The 21,806-nt window shown below is 36.5% G+C and overlaps 5 protein-coding genes across 5 annotated transcripts; 2 read left to right on the top strand and 3 right to left on the bottom strand.

Moving 5' to 3' along the window:
• Nucleotide 1: 1 nt before the first annotated feature.
• Nucleotides 2–9,151, bottom strand: LOC100636693 (adenylate cyclase type 10-like). The gene is made up of 27 exons (XM_019993565.1): nucleotides 9,050–9,151; nucleotides 8,875–8,994; nucleotides 8,718–8,825; nucleotides 8,629–8,667; nucleotides 8,196–8,542; nucleotides 7,915–8,056; nucleotides 7,774–7,865; nucleotides 7,552–7,729; nucleotides 7,473–7,504; nucleotides 7,043–7,158; nucleotides 6,911–6,987; nucleotides 6,234–6,417; nucleotides 6,108–6,172; nucleotides 5,797–5,956; nucleotides 5,363–5,555; nucleotides 5,208–5,294; nucleotides 3,373–5,148; nucleotides 3,065–3,240; nucleotides 2,812–2,962; nucleotides 2,624–2,715; nucleotides 2,457–2,569; nucleotides 2,251–2,347; nucleotides 2,060–2,175; nucleotides 1,873–1,993; nucleotides 502–554; nucleotides 330–454; nucleotides 2–279 (listed from the first exon to the last, which is right to left on the bottom strand). Exons 1-27 carry the CDS (start codon nucleotides 9,066–9,068, stop codon nucleotides 67–69), a joined length of 4,992 nt encoding a protein of 1,663 aa, XP_019849124.1. The 5' UTR covers nucleotides 9,069–9,151; the 3' UTR covers nucleotides 2–66.
• A 24-nt stretch (nucleotides 9,152–9,175) lies between these two features.
• On the bottom strand, nucleotides 9,176–16,447 carry LOC100636568 (probable aldehyde oxidase 2). Its single transcript, XM_019993566.1, has 36 exons — nucleotides 16,027–16,447; nucleotides 15,903–15,964; nucleotides 15,752–15,850; nucleotides 15,627–15,703; nucleotides 15,499–15,572; nucleotides 15,248–15,431; nucleotides 15,071–15,144; nucleotides 13,998–14,117; nucleotides 13,924–13,947; nucleotides 13,766–13,868; nucleotides 13,615–13,679; nucleotides 13,457–13,534; nucleotides 13,279–13,386; nucleotides 13,063–13,230; nucleotides 12,836–12,997; nucleotides 12,704–12,784; nucleotides 12,600–12,641; nucleotides 12,445–12,540; nucleotides 12,183–12,387; nucleotides 12,052–12,131; nucleotides 11,876–11,985; nucleotides 11,676–11,780; nucleotides 11,537–11,615; nucleotides 11,364–11,484; nucleotides 11,230–11,310; nucleotides 11,058–11,179; nucleotides 10,924–10,981; nucleotides 10,805–10,863; nucleotides 10,527–10,688; nucleotides 10,303–10,431; nucleotides 10,065–10,210; nucleotides 9,878–10,009; nucleotides 9,680–9,803; nucleotides 9,533–9,629; nucleotides 9,372–9,479; nucleotides 9,176–9,321 (listed from the first exon to the last, which is right to left on the bottom strand). The coding sequence occupies exons 1-36, from the start codon at nucleotides 16,246–16,248 to the stop codon at nucleotides 9,254–9,256; spliced, it is 3,825 nt and encodes a 1,274-aa protein (XP_019849125.1). The 5' UTR covers nucleotides 16,249–16,447; the 3' UTR covers nucleotides 9,176–9,253.
• A 948-nt stretch (nucleotides 16,448–17,395) lies between these two features.
• LOC100632024 (uncharacterized) lies at nucleotides 17,396–18,364 on the bottom strand. Its single transcript, XM_003384358.3, has 3 exons — nucleotides 18,156–18,364; nucleotides 17,934–18,023; nucleotides 17,396–17,604 (listed from the first exon to the last, which is right to left on the bottom strand). The coding sequence occupies exons 1-3, from the start codon at nucleotides 18,321–18,323 to the stop codon at nucleotides 17,485–17,487; spliced, it is 378 nt and encodes a 125-aa protein (XP_003384406.1). The 5' UTR covers nucleotides 18,324–18,364; the 3' UTR covers nucleotides 17,396–17,484.
• Nucleotides 18,365–18,554: 190 nt separating this feature from the next.
• LOC105316849 (aequorin-2-like) lies at nucleotides 18,555–19,139 on the top strand. The gene has a single exon (XM_011412079.1). The coding sequence runs from the start codon at nucleotides 18,555–18,557 to the stop codon at nucleotides 19,137–19,139; it is 585 nt and encodes a 194-aa protein (XP_011410381.1).
• A 347-nt stretch (nucleotides 19,140–19,486) lies between these two features.
• Nucleotides 19,487–21,766, top strand: LOC105316848 (tripartite motif-containing protein 2-like). Its single transcript, XM_011412078.1, has one exon. It carries the CDS (start codon nucleotides 19,487–19,489, stop codon nucleotides 21,764–21,766), a length of 2,280 nt encoding a protein of 759 aa, XP_011410380.1.
• Nucleotides 21,767–21,806: the final 40 nt, after the last annotated feature.

The following is a 21,806-nucleotide window of genomic DNA, read 5'->3' as shown; positions in this document are numbered from 1 at the left end:
ATGGGGTCGTCGAACAAAATTATTTTTTCTATGCAAAATTTACATTGAATTAATAATTATTATTATTCAGACAGATGAAAACCATTTCTCCATGCAAGTATTTGCTCTTTGAATATCTATATAACAGTCAAAAGTCTCTCCTAAAGAGAGAGCTTTCTTAAGACTCGAATAACATTTCCCTTTCTTTCTTCTGGCATAGTAATAAGTTGCTTCAAGGAGTAGGTATCGTGGTTTAAAAACTGGAAATCGTCCCAGAAGTGATTTAAGTTTCTTTAAATCCTGGAGACAGGTGAAAGTTATCATGCTGTTGTTAACAAGATAATTCAAACCTTTTCAGACTCTTGCTTAAACTGTCTGTTATCCTGTTCCATTAGATATTGTTCCAGGATGCACTCAATGTATTTTGTAAGAGCTTGGACGCTAAAGAACGTTCGAAACTCGGTCAGATGCAGTGCTACAAACTATTACATAAAATAACTAATTAAATGCAAAGAGACTTACATCTTGCATCTTCTGTAAACCTAGTTGCATAAGCACTGCTTCCTCTGCTATGCCTAATTATTACAGATATCAATGATAATGTATTTATTATAATTTGAGGATCTATTGATGTTAGTTACATGTACATGTACATGCAGTAAGTTTTAAATAATAATTATTATTATATGCTGTCTACTGCCAAGTTTTATTATTATTTGAGCCAATTCAATTTTTTGGAGTTATGGTCATTATTTTTGAAAAAATGGGCCAAAATCTGAAAAATTCCCTGTACTATAGCCCATGGTTTTTTCCAAAAAATGGCTCCGAAATCACCTCCAATTTTTATTACATTTTCTGATACATATTGATGTCCTTATGGTGTGTAGAAAGTTTGAGCCGATTCTGACTTCAATTTTTCAAGTTATGGTCATCTGAAAAAATGGGCCAAAATCTGAAAAATACCCTGTACTATTATAGCCCATGGTTTTTTTCAAAAAATGGCTCCGAAATCATCCCCAATTTTTATTATATTTTCTGATACATATTGATGTACTTATGCTACATAGAAAGTTTGAGCCGATTCCGACTTCAATTTTTCGAATTATGGTCATCTAAAAAAATGGGCCAAAATCTGAAAAATACCCTGTACTATATAGCCCATGGTTTTTTTTTCAAAAAATGGCTCCGAAATCACCTTCAATTCTTATTACATTTTCTGATACATATTGATGTCCTTATGCTGTGTAGAAAGTTTGAGCCAATTCCGACTTCAAATTTTCGAGTTATGGTCATCTAAAAAAATGGGCCAAAATCTGAAAAATACCCTGTACTATAGCCCATGGTTTTTTTCAAAAAATGGCTCCAAAATCACCCCTAATTTTTATTACATTTTCTGATACATATTGATGTACTTATGCTACATAGAAAGTTTGAGTTGATTCCGACTTCAATTTTTCAAGTTATGCTCATTTGAAAAATGGGCCAAAATTTGAAAAATACCCTGTTATAGCCTATGGTTTTTTTCAAAAAATGGCTCCAAAATCACTTCCAATTTTTATTACATTTTCTGATACATATTGATGTCCTTATGCTGTGTAGAAAGTTTTTTTGAGCCGATTCCGACTTCAATTTTTCAAGTTATGGCCATCTAAAAACTCGGTCAATGAATCGTAATACACATGTACATGTACATGTATTGCATTAATATCAGGCAATGCTGGCTGATTCAGAGGATGGAGGTGGAAATTATCCACCCTTTACCTCTTTCCTTTCTCCATCATCTCATATTACACTAATACTGTATGAAAGAGAAGTACATGTACAATGTACATGTACATGTACAATGTACATGTACATGTATATACATGTACATTGTAATGTCCCAATTCTTACCATAATGCAATACATGATGTTAGAAAGAATCTCTCAGCATCATCAAAATGATACATTTCCCCAGAACAATAAAACGTTTGTGCATCCTTTGCAATTTTATCTTGCTGGTCAACATACAATCCTACGTATTAAGATAATTTTAGAATTGAGATGTACATGTACATGTACATGTATATGCATAACTTACCTAATTCCAACAATGCATCAAACTCGCAACAGTCATGAAGCGCTTTTGTTCTAAGATCTTTTGACCTTCCAGAAATTTCTTTAATACTTTTTAAATTCTCGTGACTATCCTCTTTTCTAAAAAATTGCACAATGGAAATCATTTCCAGGTTTACAGAGATATAGTGTACATGTACATGTATTGTATCGTACTTTAATGAAAGTAAATTGGCATAAAAGAGCAAAGGAAGTGTCACCAGCTTCAGAGAATCAAGATGAATCCTACTAGTCAATCTTACCGCCAAATTTCCTAATAAAATTAATAATAAAAATAGCATAAAATAGAAAATAAAAGGATATACACAACACATGTACTGCCAAAACTTTAACTCTCTTGTAGTAAGTTTAAATGCACTAACCAATATCCATAGCTTCAATGAGGTTTCCCTGGCATAGCTTCATATTGAGGGCAACATTGAGTACATGTGCACACGTGGATAAGTCATCTATACCAAAATCAGTGCAGAAACATCTACAGGATTACATGTACATGTGTACATGTAAGGCTAAGAGTTCAAAGACTTACAAAAAGAGAGATTTCTTAACATAAATGTTCCCCAACCTCTTGAAATTGAATTTCTGACAGCATTCAATGACAGCAGCATATGATGCTAGAAGCTAACAAAAGAAACACATCAAAAAATCTAATAAAAATTTGAAAGCTACATGTACATGTACATGTACATTGTACATGTACATGTATAGCTCAAGAACCTCATGTATGTCTTCCTGAGCCTCCTCTGCAGTGTTCAGCTGAGAGAGTGCAGCAACAAAAGCATTGAGAGGTTTGTGCTGGAGATGATAAACATGAACCATCTGAGCCATACAGCGAGACTTCTCCAGGTACATGTCAGACTCCTGGTCACTATAAAGAGAGGAATTTAAGCACATGTTCATGCATACGTAACATACATGTACATATACATCAAGAGTGCTGATATACATGTACATGTAGTGCAATGCTTACTGCTTTGTTTGTATGTATCTTTGGGGATGCTTGATGTGAAAGTATTGCCTTGATGTCTGCCCTAGGAAACTCACTAAAACTCCTATCTTGTTTGTGGGTAGCTGAGCATTCAGTATTGAGAGTGCTTTCTGAATATAGGCCAGACACTCATTGATCTGACCAGACTGAAAGTAAGCCTATGTTAAAATAATGCACATTGTAATACAGTGTTATTCTCAATCACACATGTACAGCAACCAATTGCAAATACATAGTTACAATACACAACTCGTGGTGTGCTTCTGATCATAAAATGAATATTTGCTCACTTGTCCTAAGAGTGACTGAAGCTTGGCCCTTTGCAACTGACCAAAGTCTTCCTCACAAATCCCTCCATCACAAAGAATCTGCTCTGCCTCTTCCAGGAAAGAGATTGCTTCCATATTATTGAAAGTGACCAGTGAAGCAATTGCAGCCTCAATGAGATAGTGAACAGTTTTTGGTTGGTTTCCTGCTAGTCTCCAGTGATAGACTAGCTGAGGGTATACATCAGCCAACACTTCATCGCAATGACAATTCTGAAAATTAGCAACTTCAGGCTCTTTAACCACCTCGTCCTCACTATGATGAGCATGTACTTCACTCAATTCGTCCTCCTCTAGTAGGGCACCGACCATTGGTTTCTGAGTAGACTCATTCTCAATGTGAATTATTTCATTATTTACAGACAGAATGGATATCCTACGAGGCTGCTCAATGTAAGACTCTAAGTCTGGGAGTGCAAGTGACCCTCTCCTTGGATTGCCGGTTGGATTCATCAGCTCCTCAGCCAGTTCGTCAATGTCTTCTTCTATAAAGGATGGTGGAATGGATGGTTGAATGGATGGTCTTTGAGAGGCGTCTTCAGTTGCAATGGATGGTCTATGTATTAATGGACTCACAGTCGATCTACGATTCCTTTTAGTAATGTCTCTCATCATTTGACTCATTCTCCTTTCCATCGAGAACCCTCTCCTCCGTCTCCTATTGCTAATCTCCAGCCCATTATCATAACCTTTCCTATTCCTCCTTCTCCTCGAGGCTCTAGCTGTGAACATGAAGCTACCTCCCCCACAGTTACTGCACTTGTGAGCCTCTGACTCTAAATAAAGAGCAGCCGTCTCGTGAAGTGACTTCAGTTGGCTCTCAGTCCACAGAGACAGTGCAGTCTCTTGAATATAAGAATGAACAAACTGGAGGAGCTGGCATGACTCAAGCGAGTGGTTCCCTTGCGATTGTTTCTTCGTTGAATCTCGTCTCAAGTCGAGACAAGAGCACCCCAACTGGTTCAAGTCGATATCAAGTCCTGAGAGGTATTCTTTAGCTCTGGTCCCATAATGATCAACATGAATGGAGATGAGACAGTCTATTATTCCAACCTCAGCCAGTGAGTTCAACGACTCATTGAAAGACTCCAGGTTACTGCTTGGTAGTATGGCCTCGAGCATCTTACGGTGAAAAGTGTTGCCAAGTATAGCCGCACACTTGAGTACCATTTGCTCAGAAGGTGACATGTTATCAATGCGAGTGAGAACAATGCCAGCCATTGACTCTGGTACTGGGATATTATCAATCCCAACCATCTCGTTAATGACGCATTTCTTTTGCTTGAAAGACCTCACGACACTCGTCCTTGTTTCATTGATCCCAACAGTCACTCGAGCATAGCCGAGCTTCTCTTCGATGACCTTGTTGTACTCTACAATCTTGAGTACGTTATTAGAGGACATGCTGTCTACTAGTTCCGTACACCAGAGTGGGCTCCCGTGACTACGCGTGTATATGACATTCAAGAGGTTCTTGTCAACTTCTTGGACGTTCTGTAACTGGCAAATGAAGTCCGAGGTCTCCTCGAACGAGAGACCCTCCAGTCGAAACCTAATGGTGGTCGGGTGGCTGAATATCTTTGCCATCACTGGGGTACGGTCCCTTTCTGGGATTGCTCTTGAGGCTATGAGGAGGATTGCATTTGAATCAAGTGCCAAGTCTAAGATGAAGGCCCAAGACTCTTGATCAATGCAATGAGCATCGTCAATGCCAAATATAAATGGATGGGACAAAGCTTCCTGAGAGAGACAAAGCAATTAATCTATCATTGTACAAATCAGTAAAACATGGAACTTACTTTATGCACAATGCTAAAGAGAAGTTTGTGCAAGTTTGTCCGTCTCTCCTTGTTGCTCATGTTTAGTGTCAATGAGTTTTGAGGAAACTAAACGATAATAATAATAACAATAACAACAACAATAATAATAATAATAACAACAATAGTAACAACACCTTTAAAACTAGTAAATCATTGAGTAGTGGTAGATGTTTCCTCATTTTCTCATCAGTGATATGCTGGAGTATCAGTTGCTCTTTGTCGTGTATGCTTCCAAAAGTGTCCAGTCCTAATAGTCTTGTCAGTAATGTCTTAACCGTATGAAAGGGAACATTCTGTTCTATCAGTCCTCCCATACCAGAAATAACTCTAACAGCAGAATTATACATGTAAATGTACAAGTACATGCAGTTACAAAATTGCACAAAGTTCAATTAGCAATAAAGGTTATACTGCACATGTACACAGGGTCTTTGGTCAAATTTTTTTGCAGCTTTAAAAATTTGTAAAAAATTAACTTAAACTTCTAATCAACATAAGAACATGTACAGTACATGTACATGTATATGTATAACAAAAATGCCTTAATTTCATTTTTTTTTCATTTTACCTGAATCCCATGCTAGAGGCCTTTGCTTTCATGGCTCTCAATAGTTTAGTCTTTCCTATTCCTCCAGAGCCTGATATTATAATGGCTCCTCTCTTCCTTTTGGTCTGCTCTGTCATGTGTTGCAGCTCAATAACAAATCTTTCCATTTCTTTTTTACGACCTGTACATGTACATGTACAGTAAACAAAAAATATACATGTAAGTACATGTACATGTACATACTACATGTACATGTACATGTATATACATGTATGTAGGGCATAAGTAAGAAAGTTTTCAGCTACATGAACAATTGAATTACAGGTACTTACCAACTAGGCTTTCATAATCATTTGACTCAAATATCTCACTTTTTTCCTCTTTCATTTCATCCTCACTATAAGAAAAAGGACCAATTACTTGGACACGCTCATGCACAAAAATTGCTCCATTTTTACTTTTCATTGGTAGATACAAAAAAAATATCCTCGGGAGTTGGTATCCCTTTCAACTTAACAGGAGGCGCCAGAACAAAGGTTTCTGGTGGGAGGTTTGATTTCAATCGGGTGGTATCATCACACGTGAGACCATCAGGAAACTTTGTCATTAATCGAGCAGCCATATTGACCTTGTCACCGATCACTAGTAATTAATAGTAATACACATGTAAATGTATTTACAGATACTGTATTACCGTAGATTGGGAAATTTTCATGTTAAAAATAATTGGCATGAAATTTTTTCAAGGTGTTTTATTTTTGCTGGTTGACCCATCCACGAAATTTTTTCAACATGAAAATTTTTGGACGCGTCATAAACCACACAAGTGGCTACTAACTCTTGATGACAATGGACAGCTATTCAATGGAAGTTGCTCATGACAGTACTAAAACTGAGAGCTTCAGGCCTTCTTTGGGCTTTTAGAAGACTAGAAGAGCCTTGTGGGTGCACCGCTGCACGTTAGAATAATTCCGGTAATCTTATTATTCACTGTAGAAAATATTTCGTGTGTCAAATTTTCACGGGTCACTTCATCCGCAAAAATATTTTAACAACGAAAATTTCCCGATCTACGGTATATGTACATGTACATGCATGTACATGTAGTAGAAAATGATAAGGATTGTGAGCATACCAGTGTATTCATGTCTCTCTGGATGTCCCACTACGCCACAAAAGGCTACACCAGTTGTAACACCAATAGAATAATGACTGGAAATGTACCTCACGATAGACCATTGCTCATTAATGTACACAGACACTGTACCTTAGCCTCATGTCATCCAGTGCATTGAATATGGCCTGAGCTGCCTTTATTGCTCTCTCTGGGTTGTCTTCATGACTTGCATATGGAAGACCAAAAATACACAGAAAAGTACATCCCTACATGTATATACAAAGAATGACATACATGTATATGCATACAAGTTATTTTAGCAAAGATTGTTGTACGTTAAAGAATTTGGGAAAGATTAATAATATAAACAGAATCAAAAAACTCATTGAGTTAAAATAGAATTGTTATGCATACAATGCATGACTATAATGAGAAATAACAAAAATTAATCATGACTAGGGAATTTATTAAATTTTATCAGATTTTCTAATACATGTACATTATTAATACGTATAATAATTACAACTAAATTACGTGTAAATATAAGATTGCATGTGTGTGTGTGCATTGCATACTGTACCTTGTCAAACATGAATATCTTGTTCAAAGTACCTACAACAAACATTATCAAAAACACACACACACACACACTCACTTACCATCATATTTTATTAAATTGGGGTATATGCAGTCAAATGCAGTCTGTAACAGAGTCTGCTCTTTAGTTTGACGGGAGAGTATGTCAGAGGGGAGTGCAAAGTCAGGATCAAGATTAATAAATAATACTGAGACTTGTCTTAGCTCTGAGAGCCAGGATACATCATATCCATGATCAACCTAAAAATGTAATAACAATGCAAATACATGTATGTGTAACTAGCCTTATATTTTACTGTCTTGAGGATATATGTTCTTAAACAATCCTGAGCCTCAGTTGATAGCTTATGCAGGAAAGCTTTAGTTTCTTTTCTCACTAAAAAAAAATTAGATTGTCAGTGCTTTATTCCTGCTTTTCTCATTACTAGTTAGTCTAGAGGATTCCTTCCTTGAATCAGCTTTACTCTCAGTTCCCATCATGTCGTTGTCAGTGGTTGTCACTGGTCTATTGATCAATTCCTTGAACTGATGAGTTGGCAACGCACAGCCATCCTTAGCATCAGATACCTGCACATTATCATAGAATGACAATAACAGCTACAGTAAGTGAATACATTGTACTTATAACGGACATTAACGATTGATAAGTGAAAGAGTCCTGCATAATTTTATAGCTACCAGGTTCATTCATTGTGCATATACATACCAGCATAAATCCATGCTCCATGACTTCAGCTGTGTATAGCTTCTGGTTACACATCTCCCATGCTACTCTTGTTACTACAACTGTCCCTGGTTTAGCTACAGACTGAGCAACAGTCACTTCATCAACTGCTGGTCCAGTGATATCAAATGTCCTATAGTCCTGGTTGCCAATAAAGTGAATGTGGGTCTTCCCAATGCTAAGAGCTATCTTAAATCTGAGGGCTATGTCGTCTGGAGTTTGAAAATTGTCAAATTTCTTTTGCATTATAAGACTCTTCTTTATCAGGTACTGAATGACCTGGTCTGCTGCTGGTCGGCTGCAGGGCCAATGGACTAATAGTGCATCACCTACCGTAGAGAAAGAGAAAAAATGCAAGTGGAAACAATTGATTGAACATGATCATGCTCTGTGGTGCATGCAAGATGTGCCATACCTGCAAACTTTAGTATGTCACCACCATCATCTAATATCTCTATGATATTATTTGCATGATAAAAATTTTAGCTATAGATATAATAATACCTTGCACAATTTTACTGAGGTATAAATTTAGTGTTGATGTAAGCTGATCAGCTCCTTTCTTCTTGGAATCTGAGCTGCTGCAGTATCTTTCACAAAGAGCAGTAAAGCCTAAAAAGGTACAAAATGTAGAATAAAAGCAATAAAGTCCCTGTAATACCAGAGATATCCCCAAAGAGCAGTACGCCATATTTATTAACGGTTTCAGGGACTGCAGGGAAAGAGGAACGATGAACTATCAAGTCTGGAAGATGGCTTGCTAACTGCTCGAGTATAATCCCTACAGAGAAGGCCGGGGGATAGCATTAAAACTCTTAGAAGGATCATGCCCTTACGATTATCTGGAGCTGCCATGATGACACGTGTATCTATTAATTATGCATACAATAAGTTGCTAGGCAACAGAGCAGATCAATCATTAGCATAGGATGCTCTCTTGCTTAGCTATTATTAATCTGGAGTTCATTCTACATTAAAACAAGCACAAAAATGACTTTTAAAAGTACAGCATAAATAGCACAAGTGGAAATAAAATAATGTTAAAAAGCAAATTTGGTAGGATCAACAAGACAGGCTTGCTGAGTGTCTTCAACAGTAGCTGGAGCAGCTGCAATAACAACAAGAATAACAAGAACCACTTAAAGCTCTCTGACTTACATAGTGTAAATGGTGTATCATTACCAGCATCATGCCTAGCACTCTCAATGGCTCTCTTCATAGCATACAGCACTGAACTACTCATACACAATGGCGGCTCACCAACAGCTGCAATTTAATCATAAAGTAACGGTTGTTTACGGAACTTATGACTGCATTACCTTTAGAACCAAGTATTCCAAGAGGATTAGGTGCATCCTTAAGCAGTTCAATCCTAAAATCAATTGGAATGTCTTTAGTAGTAGGTGGCTTGTATTCCTGAAATAATAATAGAGAAGAAATCAACCTAATTTTTATTAGTACCATACCCATGTGTTGTGTGTCAGCAATACTCCAGTATCAGTATCAAAAACAACTCTCTCCGTTAAGAAATAGCCTAGCCCCATGACAAAGGCACCCTCAACTTGTCCAATATCAATCTCTGGATTAATACTAGAGAAAGCAGAGTAAGGACAGACAATGTCATCCATGAGCTTGAATAATAATTCGTACAAACAATGTAGTACCTTTGTCCACAGTCATACAAAATGTCAACTCTCAATATTTCAGTCTCTCCAGTTAGTACGTCGACCTCAACTTCAGATACAGTGACTCCATAAGGATTATAAGCATTAAAATAGTCATTGGTACCATACACACTATACATAATAGTTCAATTACCATCACATCATAATCATGACCTTCTTGTCTTACTAATATTTCTCTGAAAGGTCAACGCCACTAGAAAAAGCTTTCTGTACTATTTGAAGCCAGGTAGGGTCTGATGCACCAGTAGCTTTCAGTCCCTCCTTTACTTTGTCAAGTCTTGCCTTAAGGGACTTACAAGCATTCAGGGCACCCTGAAATGTAAAAAATTAAAAAATGAAATTTCAGCTCAAACATAAGAACATGTATTGACAACAAATGCTAATAGTTAGCCTAATACTCTTACTAAGCAATTGAGTTCACTAGCTATGCTCCCTCCAGTGGTGATCCCATTAGGATTAGTGAATGAATTAGTAGGTACAACAGTAACTGAACTCAATGGAACACCAAGAGTACTGGCAGTGACCTGTGCAACCTTGAAAGAGAGAGAGAGAAAGAGAGAGAGAGGGGGAGAGAGAGCGAGAGAGAGAGAGAGAGAAATGAGTACTAGTGGTGTACTAATAATACTACCTTTGTGTTGACTCCTTGTCCTATCTCAACTCCTCCATGCACTACAGAGACTGATCCATCTCCAGTGTATACACTAACCATTATGGTATAGTTAGCTCCATTCCAATTTATACCATATCTCAATGGGACCATGGATAATCCTCTTTTCCTCCATCTGTTAGCCTATGTGGTATTACATATAACAATAGTCATAATAATTATGACAGTAAAACGAGATAAAATTGTACAAAAATTTTCCTTTTAAAAATAAATTTGTGTACATTCAATTAACATATTACTTTGTTGTAGTCTGATATTTGACTCTTTCTATTCTGAACATCAGCAGAAGTGCTTATTTCTACAATTAATAATAATAATTATTATACTCATAAATTATTTTTAATATTATGATACTTACGTTGCCAGAGCTCACCAATGTTACAATACGGTAGTACTTGACCTTTGGGTGGATATGACTGTACAAATAAACACACACACACACAAATACATGTAACTCTATGATCATCATCATTATTATTAGTGTGAACTCACAAGGTATGACACATCTCCCTTCTTGTATAGGTTGGCTTGCTTGAACTGCTCCACATCCATGCCAATATTACGAGCAACGTCATCCATGAGAGACTCCATGATGAATATAGCAGGAAGATATCCTATTGCATACGTATGCATTTAATAGAAATATAAATAAGTAAAGTGGTACCTGGTGCTCTTGCAGCTGTGTTGCTGGCAATGTTTGTTTTACATGCAGTCATACTCAGTGACCAATTCTTACACTTGTAGGCTAACAGAAATAAATGTTAATAAAAAGTGTGTCGCATGTGTAAGAAAATATACTGTTATCAATGCTGTGGAATATCAACCCTGTTATCGCTGAGCTATCATTGCTGCTGCAGCCAGAATTATTGTAAATGTCAACCTTAACCCCATTCAGTGTTCCATCCTTATTGCAACCAACCTAAAACAAAATTACTCACACTCTGGAAAGATTAGACTACAGTTGTTCTTACTGTGTACTTGGCATAGTAAGGGAACCTCTTTCCAACCATTTTCATGTTAGTCTCAAGATCCAAGTGTAACCTCACAGGCCTATAATAGAAACATGTACATGTACATGTACGTCTTAATTACATGTACATGTACAATTACCTTTGAGTGACATATGCTCCCAATGCACAAGCAGCTGCTGTATGAGAAGCACGACTGATTTTCCCTCCATATGCACCACCAACTCTTTTAATGATAACTGAAACTCTAAAAAATTTACAAATAAATTAATGACTATTATTATTATTATTATTACTATTCATTATTATTATTATTCATTATTATTCATTATTATTAGGTACTTGTTATTCGGTATTCCAAGTATGCCAGCAACAGCAAATTGTCCCAACTGAGCCCACTGGTTGGAGCTGTAGACTGTATAACCATCATCCTCAGGTATTACAAACGAGGTCTGTTTGAAAAAGAAAGTGAGAAAAAGGACAGTGATTAAATACACAGTCTAAGACATCTTTCTTACTTGGGTCTCCATGGTAAAGTGGTATTGTGTACCACATGATACTTCACCATTAACAACATGATCTGATCCTTTAATAGCACCTGAGATATCAATAATAAACCCACACACTCTTTATTAATAGTCACACATACCATCAGCATCTCCAATATGGACGTCGGGATCCTTGTCATAAAAGGATTTGGCATCAATGGCATCTTGTATGGTCAGTATCTGCTTCCCTTGAGTCTGGTAAGTAAGAGATACAGCTTTGGCCATTTTCAGTGCATGCTCTTGAGTATCAGCCAGTGCTAGTGCAACTGCTTGACCAGCATACTCTGATACATCAGTAGCAAATACCTATCATTATAATGATGCTTGTATTACTACTGTCAGTACTGGAGATAGTTTGCATACAATTTCAGGGTCACCGCCTAATCCAAGCATAAAGTCATTCTTCCCGTTTTGTGGAATGTCTTTAGCAGATACAACAGCAACAGCTCCTTCCATTGCCTGACAGAGGCAGAGAGAGAGGAGGGGGGGAATTATTTCATAATAAAAAATCCTAGTACCATTGCTGCTGTAGTATCCATTGATAAAATCTTTGCATTACCCTAAAATAAAAAGTGACACATACATTATGCATATGTTCCATGATATAGCTACATGTAAGTACTTGAGTAGTGACTACAAATGCTGCAGCCAGTTCTCCAGGACGACGTGGAATGTCAGTAGTGTACTCTGCCTCACCTGAAGCCTATTGCAATTAATACAAAAATTACATAGCAATGTTACTGCCCCTATTTACCTGTAGAGTAGCAGTCAGTTTAGGCAGAGGCTGATTAACAGGATACTTGCTGGAGTCAGTGCTGTATGACTGGGACCCTTGGGACACTGGACGCACGTAAGGTATAGCTGCTGACTGGTAGAGTGGATTAACATTAGAAACACCAAGAGCTTGAAGATAAAACTAAAAACATTAATAATGATAATATTAATAAAAAAAAGAAGAGAGAGAGAGAGAGATGTATGTACCTTGTAAAACAAGCTAAGAGCAAGGTTCTTCCTATAACTAGGACTAGCTGATACAGGTGGGGCATTAGGCTTGATCTCATTAGACAGACTCTCCATAGCTCCTTTCAGCGTATTGGGGTCCTTCAATGACTTACCAATCATGAATGACTCAGTTAGTGGAGCTGAGATCTAATGACAGTCAATAAATGGACACATAATGTATTGTCATGGGCTTACTGCATGTTCACTGATTCCTCCAAATACAAATGAAGGAATGGATTTAACAGTCTTGCTATCAGGATCTACTACCAAACTGAATGCAGCATTAACGTAAGCATGAGCATTCTGAAATATACAGCACAAAAGAAATTATTCTCAAAAATACATTAAAGATACCAATTTACACTGACATTACCTGTGAGCGAGGCATTATTTTGAATGTACTGAATACTGTATTGGGGCTACAGTATGGTATCTGGAGTGATACTATTATCTATAAGACAATAATAATAATAATAATAATAATAATAATAATAATAACCATCCATCGTCAAAACAAAAAGAATGAGTTACCTTCTCGCTCATATCCAAGTTCAAGAAGTCCCACAAAGGATATTCCCCAGTTCCACCAACATGAGCTATAATTCATTAAGAACACACATTATACAGTAACTATAATGTTTAAATGTTGTACATGTACATGTATATGTATATACTTATATACCAATTGTCACTGTAGCTCCAGCTGCTTCCATTATAGTGAATACATCGGAAGGAAAGTTATCGTTATCATGAGTCAGCATCAAATTACCAGCCCAAGTGCCCACCTGTAGTGAAAAAAAGAATTAAATAATTCACACCAACAGTAAAGAATAAACTTACATTTCTCACTGGAACATTAGCAATCTGTATTAAAATTAAAAAAAATTAATTATTAGAAATAGCAGTGCTGTTACTTTCTTAAGGTGTTCGGCCAATGGTTTGTAGCTAGAAGACTTGTCTTCATTATTCTTCAATATATCAATGAGTACATTTATTGTTATACAGGCACCAACACTGATGTAAGTATCTTCTATCTAATGGGCAAAGAGAGATAGCCAGTGAGGATCAGTAATACTCGGGTTTCACACAGGATTTTGGCATAGTCCTCAGCTTCATGTCAGAGAATTTTTGAAGTTGCTCAAAAACCGGGCCAAAGACCATGTACTATAGTACAGGGTCGTTAGCCAAATTTTGCCAAAAATGACTAGGAGAGAATTCTCCATTTTTATAGTACTTTCTGATGCATATACATGTTTTTATGTTGTGTAGCAAGTTTGAGTTGATTCTGATCAAAATTAGATTTTTTATGAATTTTAAAAGTTACTCAAAAATTGGGCCAAAGTCCCTGTACTATAGTACAGGGTCGTTGGCCAAATTCATCAAAAATGACTAGGAAAGAATTCTCCATTTTAATAGTATTTTCTGATACATATACATGTTTTTATGTTGTGTAGCAAGTTTGAGTTGATTCTGATCAAAATTAAATTTTTTATGAATTTTAAAAGTTACTTAAAAATTGGGCCAAAGTCCCTGTACTATAGTACAGGGTCGTTGGCCAAATTCGTCAAAAATGACTAGGAGAGAATTCTCCATTTTTATAGTATTTTCTGATGCATATACATGTTCTTATGTTGTGTAGCAAGTTTGAGCTGATTCCGATCAAAATTAGATTTTTTATGAATTTTAAAAGTTACTCAAAAATTGGGCCAAAATCCCTGTACTATAGTACAGGGTCATTGGCCAAATTTCACCAAAAATGACAAGGAGATAATTCTCCATTTTTATTACATTTTCTGATGCATTATTATGTACTTATGTAGCTTATAAATTTTGAGCTGATTCCAAACAAACTTGGATTTTTTTATAAATTTTAAACTTGTTCCAAAAGCCATAATTACGCTATTAAAAGCTTGTCAGCTCATGAAGCACATGCTTTTTGCAGCTCACTTAGCATGCTTTGTGGAAAATCTGTACTAATAATACTCACATCAACATTGTACAACTCTTGCACTGAGCTCAGTTCAATATAAGTACCAATAGTAGCAGTTTCCTTAAAAACACCTACAGTATAGTAGCAATGATGCACACATGTACATTTATACAGAGAGTGATTACATATACATGTACATGTATATACATATGTACATGTACATACATACAGTACCTTTTCCAGTATTTCCACTGACAAACTTGACATTAGTACTGGTATTGGCTTGATAAATATCAAATGCTTCAGAAAGTTTTGTAGGCTGATACCAGGTAGGATCAGAGTCAGTCCGAGGCTGAGTTAACCAATTAGTGGAACCCTTCATTACTGGACACGATGAACACTTCACTGGACAAACATCCTATCAATAGAAGAGACACATAAGATTGAGGAAAGAGAAATAAATTAAATTTAACTGTTATAATAACCTCAATATCAACAACTTGTGGCTCATCAGAATCAACAGCAAAGGACTTCATTGAATCCAAGATGGAGCGATAACCTAAAATTGACAAAGAGTGCATTTGTCACCAAAAAAATCAAATCCATAACTCACCAGTGCAGCGGCAAATATTACCATCAAAACTATCCTCCACTAACTGCTTGGTAGGTTTAGGAGTCTCTTGAAGAAGACTAAGAGAAGGGATGATCAATCTTCTATTACCATTATATATACTTTACCTGTACATGTTCATGACCATACCAGGTGTACAGTACCCGCATTGAGTGCCATTCAGTTCGGCAATCTTCTTCTGTACTGGATGGAAACCTTTCTTTGAACTAAAATGAGAGAGAGAGAGAGACTAAAAGAACAGAATTGTTATATGTTTACCTTCCAATTCCTTCGACTGTAGTAATGGAGCAGCCATTAACAGAATATAAAGGACACAAACACTGCACGTGTGCAATATGCACATGGTAAAAACCATATAATGTTTATAGTAACTATCACTTACAGAATTAATGGCAAGTGTGACTGGTTTGTTGCTCAAAAGGTCAGTCTTGGTCAGAGACACTACACAACAGCCACAACCTCCTTCACCACACATCCTCTTAGTCCCTGTGAGCCCATACTGAGACCTTATCCATTCATTGAGACTTGTTCCAGAGCTGGGATCGCTCAGGTCCACCTTCTGGCCATTAATTGTAAAACTAATGGCCTTCACTGGGCTAGCCATTTTGCAAAAAAAAGGCTGAGCTGGTTAGTGAGACAGTCACGTTATCCACTAATTAACAATGAATATTGTTCACCCTTCTGATGAATACATGTACACAAAGGTGACAAAACTCAAATAGTAATAGATCTACTATTATTATTGAGTTTCAACACATCAATGGAAAACAGTGAAACTGAAACACGTGGAAAGGCGTGGTTTAGTTATTAAAATTAATCATAGATAATAGAGTAATTCATTTACTCTAATATCTATGAATTAATAGAACCAGTAAAATAATAAAAAATAAAATGAATTAAAAAATAAAATAAAGTTTAAAGAATAAAATAAGAAAATAAGAAAAATAAAAAAGAAATAGTTAAATAAAAATTCAAATAATAAAAAAATCAAAAAAATGAAATAAAAATGAAATTAAAATTAAAAAATAAAATAATTTAAATGAATAGAATTAAAAAATAAAAATAATAAAAATACAATAAATAAAAAAATTAATAATAAAATAAGAATAACATTTGAAAAAAAAATTAAAAGAAATAAAAATAATAAAATTATTTTTTTTAATAAATAGAATAAATAATAAAAAACAAAAAATAAAAATAAGAATACAAAATAAAATAAAAATGACATTTTCTTAAAATAAAAAAATAGAAAATAAAAAATAAAGATAGCAAAAAGTTTTAAAAGCTAGTCTGGCAGAAAAATAAAAAAATTGATAATGAAAAAAATAAAAATTTAAACAATAAATGAAAAATTAAAATAAGAAAGATAAAAATGAATAAAAAAAATTTTAAATTAAAAAATAAAGTAAAAAATTAAATAAAAAATGTAAAGAATTTGAATATAAAATTAAAATAATAGTATTAAAACAAATAAAAATAATAAAATTAAGTAGAAAATAAAAAATTAAGATATATATATTTTTTGTAAATAAATTTTAAAAAATTAAATTAAAATAAATAAATAAATAAAAATAACTAGAAAATTTTTTAAAATAAAAAATAAAACAAAATGAAAAGAAAAAGAGATAAAAAAATTTTTAATTAAAAAATTAAAAATAAAAAATAAATATGGAAAAAATTTATGCCAGTAAAGAAGATCGTACATCTGCTTTTTAACCTCATTTGCTGCTGGAGAAGTATTGGTACATTAATTATTGTTATTGGTTAACTATTTTCATTTTCCACACTGCATTGACAAAAACACAAAAATTACATAAAACAAAGTATTCATGTATCCAGTTTAAACGCCATATGCAAGGCAAACGATCAACCAAACAATTGCCCATGGCCAGAAAAACAAAGTAATAATTCCATGGAGGAGATGATTAGGGCCATTATTCTCAACATATACCTCTTGTACCTAGAAAAAAAGAGGAGAGAGACATTGTGATTATAGTAAAGCAAAATGAAAATGATGAAACAGCAGCTTAACTGTAACCATAAAAGGACATTTCCTCTAAAGTAAACTACTGTTGCGTAAAGCAATCTTAGCATTGATTTTTAGAGAGATAAATAAACTAGCAGGGCTAATATAATTAAATATATGAATGGCTAGTGTAGTCTATAATGAAAGGTAACTTTATTAGCAAGGGAATTACCCATCAGTCAAAGATTAGTGACTGAGGGCTGGCGGTACACACTAATAATCTAATTCTGAATGAGCAAGCTATTGTATTTAGCGGTACTTACAGCAGGTGGACGTGTTGGTTGTACAACAAGAACATTATTATTCACACCAGGAGCAGTTTGATTACAGGCTATGGCCTGATAGCCTCCAACCTAAAAAGAAAATGAGAAGTTGAGAACAAAATTAATGTTGTGATGCGAGACATTACTGACATTAGTCAGTTTATAATAGTGCACAGAATTCAGAAACTTCACTGTATAATAATGCTTGTCCTGTTTATTTACCTGGTTACACGTTAGAGTCTGATTCTGTGCTTGATATCCTCCCTGGGCCTGGTATTGTGGATAGCCTGGAGCCTGCTGGTATCCTGGGGCCTGTTGGTATCCTGGAGCCTGTTGGTACCCTGGATTATACGGTGGAGGCTTGCAAGATGTGTTGTAGAAGTTAGCCATTGTTCTGTGATGGTGCGCTATCGCTATTAGGGCAATTTAGGGAAGTGGGTACGGCCGGGTGTGGTGTATTTTGGCCCATTTTTGGGAGGCCCCCGGGATTAGTCAAACTCTAATTTACTAAAAATTGAGTCTGGCCCCGCAAGACTACCCCGGGGCATAGATGATAATTGCCCGGGATATATAAACGATCATTCGTCATTGTTAGCATTATTATGATTAGCCTGATAAGGAATGTCGACAACAAAGGAAGATTTTTTGAAGAATCCTACATGGGTCAAACGTGTTGATGAGTTTTTCTATGTGAGAGATGTCAACAAAAATGGCTACATTGAGCTCAATGACTTTCGCATTGTTGCAGATAAATTGACAACCCTTACCAACAACAAAAGGCCTGAGGCTCTAAAACGGGTACTGGAGGCCGAGTTGGCATTGGCTGCAGCTCTTGGCATCAAAGAAGGCGACAAGCTCAGCAAGGAACAGTGGATTGACGCCATGGCTTCACTGGCTGAAAAGCTCAATGCTAAATCAAAGGCTGGAGAGAAGCCATTGACTGAAGACCTCACAAATGCATTGTTTGATGTTGTTGATGTCAATGAAGATGGAACTGTGAGCCTAGATGAGTACAAGCTGGTGTTTAAGGCTTACAATATTGATGATGCAGCAGCTGCACAAGGATTTGCTGCACACGATAAGAATAAAAATGGTAAGCTTGAACGCCACGAGATTGTTAACCAGCACACAAGATTCTGGTGGTATGTTAATGATGACTTTGGTTCTAATGGTACCTTTGGAGAAAGGTTTGAAGCTAAAGATTAAATCAAACTTTTTCTGACTGTAATCTTTGCAAAATTTCATTTATATTGTTTTTTCAGCATTGTTGATTGTCTCATAGATTAGATAATTGTTGTCACAATGCCAAGATTAAAGTAATTTTTTTGTACTTGATAGTAAACAGGCTACACAGAGCCAAATTAGTATAATGCGTCATTTTCTGTACATCTTGTAAAACATTTATTAATAATATTAAATTAATCATGCCTGAATCAGCAAGACTCATGACTGATTCAGGCTAGCATCAATCCTGATTCAGATTTCAACTATTGGCTAGCTAGATCTAGATCTAGCATGCATATGGGCGTGTTCGTGTAATCTACTTTATCAAAATGTCCTCTTGGAAACTGAGGAAATTGGAAGAGCAAATCACTTGCTCGGTTTGCCTTGGGTTTTATACTGATCCTAAAACCCTCCCCTGCCTTCACTGTTTCTGCTTGTCTTGTCTGGAGGGTGTTTCTTCAACCAGTCTAGAGGGTCTAGTCATAACATGTCCACAATGTCGTTCTCGTTCTCTGGTACCACTAGTGGGAGGGATTGGGAGCTTCTCTGATGCATATCACATAAGCAACCTCAAGAAAATACACAGTCTATTGTCCCTCAAGTCAGAGACAGGAGGATCAATAAGATGCAGCGAGTGCTCTCAAGTAGTGAATGAGAGTAAGGATTCTCGTCACTGCAGCCATTGTTGCTCATTTCTTTGTGAGGCCTGTGCCATTGAGCATGAGAGCACACCTTCTTACTCTCACCATGAGCTAACCCCGTGCAATGATATTGAAGCATTTGAGCATCAACTCTTCCCTTTAAGCCACAGTGGGAGTGAGCCCGAGGGAGAAGACGACACTATGTGCTCTACACACAATAAACCATTGAGTCTTTATTGTGATGACTGCTCAGTGTACGTCTGTGAAGACTGCACTGGGATGGATGGAGGGACCCATAGGTCCCATCGATGTGAGAGTATCTTGGAAAGCTACAGCAGTACCTGTCAGCAGCTGGCGGCCTCCTTTAATCCTCTTAAAAGCAGTTTGGCCAAAACTCGTCGATTGGTCTCTGGAGATGAAGAGAAAGAAATAAAGGAGCAGGCAGAGAACACAACAGAAGAAATACACTCTATGGTGGAAGGGCTGATATCCTTGCTACGCCAGTCAGAAGAGATGATGAAGAAACGTGTGGAAGGTATCATAGAAAACAAACTCAAAGTTATTTCGGAGCAGAAGAAGGTAGCCCAAGAGAATCTCACTCAACTTGAGGAGTGCCAAGAGTATGTTGAGTCTGCTATAGCTGCCAACAGTCCTGATAAAGTGTTGGTCACTAACAAACCAATGAAAAATCGTATTGATGAGGTTAGGCAAGAGGTTACTTCTAAAAATCTATGTCACTGTCTAGAGGCCACAGATATCCAGTTCTTTCCTAGAGCTGATGCACTGAGGGAGTCTGTTTCTTATTTAGGGGACATCGTTTTCTCATCTCATCAAATGCTCTCCGATTGTCGTGTGCAAATCAAAACGGATCAATTAGAGCGAAATGAGTCTCAGTTTATGTTTACGTTTTCCTTTGAGTATCGAGACTTGGGACACATTTCTGTCCCACTGTCGGCCATAGAGTGCACTGTGACAGAACTGATGAATAATGAAGAGATTGGAGCTGTAATATCGAACATTGTTACTCCAGGCCTTTATAGAGTCCTTACTTCCTCTGCAAGAGGTCGATTAAGAGTAAATATAGAAGTATGTGGCATTGAATTTGAAGAGGTCACAGTTGTCGTACCTTTCAATCCATTCTATGATTCACAAGCTCCAGTAGAAGTTATTAATCACTTGATAGAACCGAATGGCATCACATTCACAACTGATGGCCATATTGTTATATCCGAGAACAGCGGGTACTGCCTGAAGGTATTCAACTCAAAGAGAGAGCTCGTCAAGTCCATTGGAAACAATGAAGAAGATGTAGAGACATTCTTGCATCCACGCGGCCTCTTCTCTTTGCCTGATAATAGCTTCCTTGTCCTTGATGACCATAAGATCAGGAAAATGACTCTCGAAGGAGAGTGTCTTGCTCGTGTCGGTCATGAAGGACAGGGTCCGCTGGAGTTTAGCTACCCTGGAGGCGTTACCGTGTCCCCTAATACTGGCAAGATATGGATCACTGATTACTTGAATGACAGAGTACAAGTATTGAATCCAGACTTCACTCTGGCATTCATCATTGGCGGTACNCATGGTTCTGGAAATGGAGAGTTTGACGGTCCAACTTGTGTTGCTATTGATTCTTACGGTACAGCATATGTTGTTGATGCTAATAACGATCGTGTTCAATTGTTCAAGGAAGAAGACGGTAGCTATGTCTCTCAGTTTGGCAGTACTGGAATTCGTCAAGGATTGCTCTGTAGACCAGTCAGGCTGATATTAGTAGACAATAAATTCCTTTACATTACTGAAGCTGGAGCTGGCCGAGTCTCTGTTTTTAACACTCGGGGAGAGTTCATCCATTACTTTAAGTATGGTGAGGAAGATAGTTTGATGCATAGGCCATATGGACTAGAGATTGATAGAGATGGATTCTTATACGTATGCGATTCTGGCAATGGAAAAGTCTTAGTATATTAGTCTTTGTGATTGTGTGTATAATAATTATTATCCATTATTA

The sequence above is a fragment of the Amphimedon queenslandica genome, unplaced genomic scaffold, assembly GCF_000090795.2.
Source record: "Amphimedon queenslandica unplaced genomic scaffold, v1.1 AMPQUscaffold_13492, whole genome shotgun sequence".
NCBI classification, from domain to species: domain Eukaryota; kingdom Metazoa; phylum Porifera; class Demospongiae; order Haplosclerida; family Niphatidae; genus Amphimedon; species Amphimedon queenslandica.
The sequence above is the reverse complement of the archived record's forward strand: the minus strand, read 5'-3'. Positions and strand labels throughout refer to the sequence as shown.